At 32.0% G+C, this 4469-nt stretch overlaps 1 protein-coding gene across 1 annotated transcript in view; it reads left to right on the top strand.

Moving 5' to 3' along the window:
• The window catches only part of pde6b (phosphodiesterase 6B, cGMP-specific, rod, beta), a 5630-nt gene extending 3209 nt beyond the window's left edge, over nt 1–2421 (top strand). The window contains exons 11-23 of the mRNA XM_033976128.2: nt 51–194; nt 260–325; nt 395–544; nt 618–725; nt 798–907; nt 1042–1129; nt 1205–1305; nt 1382–1489; nt 1561–1624; nt 1708–1782; nt 1860–1943; nt 2020–2173; nt 2288–2421. Of these exons, the coding sequence (XP_033832019.1) occupies nt 51–194; nt 260–325; nt 395–544; nt 618–725; nt 798–907; nt 1042–1129; nt 1205–1305; nt 1382–1489; nt 1561–1624; nt 1708–1782; nt 1860–1943; nt 2020–2173; nt 2288–2328 (1293 nt within the window). The 3' untranslated portion in view covers nt 2329–2421. The remainder of the gene's footprint in view (nt 1–50; nt 195–259; nt 326–394; nt 545–617; nt 726–797; nt 908–1041; nt 1130–1204; nt 1306–1381; nt 1490–1560; nt 1625–1707; nt 1783–1859; nt 1944–2019; nt 2174–2287) is intronic.
• Nucleotides 2422–4469: the final 2048 nt, after the last annotated feature.

Here is a 4469-nt window from a genome sequence, read left to right as displayed (position 1 = left end):
TGTTATGATTCAAATTGTGAATAAAAGCGGTCTGCTGTGTGCTCTTTTAGGCTCTGACACAGTTTTTGGGCTGGTCCGCCTTAAACACAGATACTTACGACAAAATGAACAAGTTAGAAAACCGAAAGGACATTGCACAGGACATGGTGCTGTACCATGTCAAATGCCGAAATGATGAGATCCAGAACATACTAGTAAGAATGCTATCATATTTTTTACCATTTTGGCAATCATAATGGACATTATAAATGTTTTACAGAATACCAGGGAAGTTTTTGGATGTGAGCCCAGTGAGTGTGAAGAGGAAGAGCTTTTACAGATCCTGGTAAGAAAAGTTTGACAATTGAAACCATGAAAATGCAAATGAATATTGGATATACTGTTTATTTTTTAGAAAAAAGACCTGCCACCACTGATTAAAAAGTTTGAGATCTATGCATTTCACTTTTCTGATTTTAACTGCACTGAGTTGGAGCTGGTGAAGTGTGGAGTTCAGATGTACTATGAAGTTGGTGTGGTCAAGAAGTTTCAGGTCCCTCAAGAGGTAGGCAGCACAAATTTAAAGGTCATTACACTAAAAGTTAATAATACCAATAAAATGTATTGTATCTTTCTAGGTGCTGGTACGTTTCATGTACTCCGTTTGTAAAGGCTACAGAAGAATTACTTACCACAACTGGCGCCATGGCTTCAATGTGGGACAGACCATGTTCACACTTCTTACAGTAATAAAACATCAAAAGTATCATTATTTTCTTAAATGTTAAATGTGTACAATAAAAAAAAAATATTTTCAGACAGGGAATTTGAAGCGATATTATACTGACTTAGAAGTAATGGCCATGATAACAGCAGGATTCCTACATGATATTGATCACAGAGGAACCAACAACTTGTACCAAGTCAAGTAAGTGCTGTGTCATGCAATACTGTTTAGTTGTCCATAATGTGAAATAAAACAAAATAACAGCCTTAAAACAGTTTGACCCAAAGTCACCCTTTTGTTGTCTAAAATGTAAATCATTATTTTCTTTGTAACAGGTCAGGCAACCCTTTGGCAAAACTGCATGGCTCCTCCATATTAGAGAGGCACCATCTAGAGTTTGGAAAATTTCTTTTGTCTCAAGAGGTAATAAATGATTGGTTGATTGGTTGAGACTTATCCTCAGCAATGTTGAAATACTTTCTCTTATATGGTTGGCAGTCTCTGAATATCTACCAGAACCTCAACAGGCGACAGTCTGAGCATGTCATTCATCTCATGGACATTGCCATTATTGCCACTGACCTGGCTCTGTACTTTAAGTCAGTGGACACATTATAATATATTTATGAGTTTGCAAAGGTAAATGGCCATAAATATGAATTCTTACCAAATCAGGAAACGAACCATGTTTCAGAAGATTGTGGACCTGTCTAAAACGTATGAGGATGAAAAGAAGTGGGTGGACTTTATGTCATTGGAGACAACAAGGAAAGAGATCGTAATGTACGTGCAATACACTACAATTATAGAGATATTTAGACACATTTGTCATCTTGCCATCTATAATATTTCAGGGCCATGATGATGACTGCATGTGACCTATCAGCTATTACCAAACCTTGGGAAGTACAGAGTAAGGTGAGAAATTCTAAGATACTGTTGTTGACAGTGTAACAATAGCTAAAGCAGTCCATTAATGGTAAAGGTGATCTATCACTTAGGTGGCTCTGTCTGTTGCTGAAGAGTTTTGGGAGCAGGGCGACTTGGAAAGAACAGTACTTGAACAGCAACCTATTGTAAGATTTCAATTCACCAGCATAATTTTCAAAAATAGCATAGTCTTTTCCAAAACAATTTTTTTGTCATTCTCTAGCCAATGATGGACAGGACTAAATCAGCCGATCTCCCCAAACTTCAATGTGGTTTTATTGATTTTGTCTGCACATTTGTGTACAAGGTAATGTGAAATAGTTATGCATGTATATACCAAGACATAAAACCCCTGTGTGATTCTATTTATCGTTTTCCTCCAGGAATTTTCTCGTTTCCATCCCCAAATCCAGCCAATGTTGGATGGACTCCTGAACAACAGAAAAGAGTGGAATGCAAAAAAGGAGGAATATGAGGCTAAACTCAAAGCCATTGAAGATGCAAAGGCTGCTAAACAGGCTGCTGCTGCCAATAAAGGTATTATTCACTGTAATATTGATTTCACTTAGTTTACTCCTGTTGAATTTAAACATTCAGGTGTGCTCAAGCTTAATGATTTTTTTTTTTTTTTTTTTTTTGGATGACAAACAGCTGACAACCCAGGAGGCTCTAAAACTTGCTGTGTGTGCTAAAGAACATCAGACCTGTCATTAAAGGAGAAACTGTTTCTAACTGACAGTCCAGAAGTAAATGCAGTAATGCAGATTATGAAATAAACAGTCCTTTGACTAAGCTTTTAAGCTTTTAGCTTCTTAAAAGGGCTAATATCATCATAAAGTATCGTAAAACGTTAGGCTATACATTGTTTAAACTACACCATGAAATAATACAAAAACAAGCCTTTTCCCCCAATGCATATCCCAATATCACAACAGCTGTGACTTCACATGTTGATGTTGACATTTTGTGATAACAAAATAATATCTGATAACTATGTTAGTATTATAAGAATGTCTTCCAGTCAAATAAGATTTACTTAATGTGGATTGCTTTAGCAACATAGGGGCAAAAAATAGATAGTGGTGAGATAATTAGCTCAGGGTTTTGAGCAGAACTGTTTTACCACATTGATCTGTAGCTAAAAACGATGCCTTTATTGTAAATACAATACTGTATATTTACTAGACAAAAACAGATGTAAATGCAATTGTTTATTTTACTTGATTTACTTACTTTATTTACAAAATTCATTGCAAGTTAAATAACTGCATATGTTTATATTTCAATGATTAAAATGATGTCAACTAATTAATAATTTGTCAGTGATGAGTGGTTGCTCATGTAGGGATGGGCAATACTGAAAAAAATAAATACAGATATATTTTTTAGGATTACTCGAATGACCCCAATACATGTGGCAATCCATCACAAATGTGCTCAAATGCACTTTAAATTTTGTGAGGTCCAAAGGCAGAAATTGAAGGAATATCTAGCTAGTTGTTTTATTTCACCAAAAGTAGTTTTTAATCATACAATATGCTCAATATGCTAATTTTGCATACCTAAAACAGCTCTTGCAATATTATCAATCTCCTCACCTCCAAATCAAAGAACTGACAATAAACAAATCAACAATTTAAAGTTTGATGAAGAAATGTGCAGTGATGTGAAAAAGCATCGGCAAAGCTTTGAAGCAGTTACTTGCTTAAATAACTCAAATTCCAGTGAGTTGTAACATACCTTTTTTTTTTTTTTTTTTTTTTTTTTTTTTTTTTACTGTTTTATATTGCTTTCCAGTGTCTAATATTTGTAGTCATGATTTTAATTGATAATCACCAATCAACAAACTGGAATGATTAATTATATAACTTTTTTTTAGCAGCTCTTAAGAAATATGGTTTCAAATGATTGTGTTTTATAGAACAATTTAGGTAGATTGCCTTCTACTTAACACTCACTGTGAGAAATGCTGTTTTATTGATAATGTTATTACAGTCTTTTCGACTACATAATAAAGCAAATGTATTTTTCATATGTCTTGAATCATCTTTCACTCAAAACAATAAACTCAATATAAAACAAAAATAATTCACCACATTTTATATTTACAACTTGACAGAGCTCTATATCTAGTTCATAGTGTAAGCAAGAACATTACACAACGCAGTGCTTTCAAGTAATGCTTCTGTCCACACAGCATTTTATACCACTGGTCTGTGACCTCAATCCAGGGATTGCTACTAAACTAGGGCAGGATTACAACATCATTCCTCCAGGTAGCTCATCTTCTATTGAAGGACAGTTGTGCATAGATTCAGTAGACATCTAGATGTGAGTTGGATATGTATGTTATTGTTTGTTTTATATCTCGATCCCTACAAAAATAATAATAAAAATAAATAAAAATAAAAATTATATATATATATATATATATATATATATATATATATATATATATATATATATATATATATATATATATATATATATATATATATATATATATATATATATATATATATATATATATATATATGTGTATATATATATATATATATATATATATATATATATATATATATATATATATATATATATATGTATATATATATATATATATTTTTTTTTTTTTTTTTTTTTTAATTATTATTTTTTTCATTATAAAAAGACAAAGGCAAAGGTAAAACTGTCATTCAAGATAAACAAACCAAATCCCCACTGAGCTTATACATTTTATTGAGTTTTCTGCTATTCTATGTTATTATCTTTTTATTAAGGTGAAATAAACAAATAAACAAAAAAATAAACAGGCTTATAAACTCACTGATAAATA

This window comes from Periophthalmus magnuspinnatus, chromosome 12 (assembly GCF_009829125.3).
Source record: "Periophthalmus magnuspinnatus isolate fPerMag1 chromosome 12, fPerMag1.2.pri, whole genome shotgun sequence".
In the NCBI taxonomy this organism is placed as follows: Eukaryota; Metazoa; Chordata; class Actinopteri; order Gobiiformes; family Gobiidae; genus Periophthalmus; species Periophthalmus magnuspinnatus.
The sequence above is the reverse complement of the archived record's forward strand: the minus strand, read 5'-3'. Positions and strand labels throughout refer to the sequence as shown.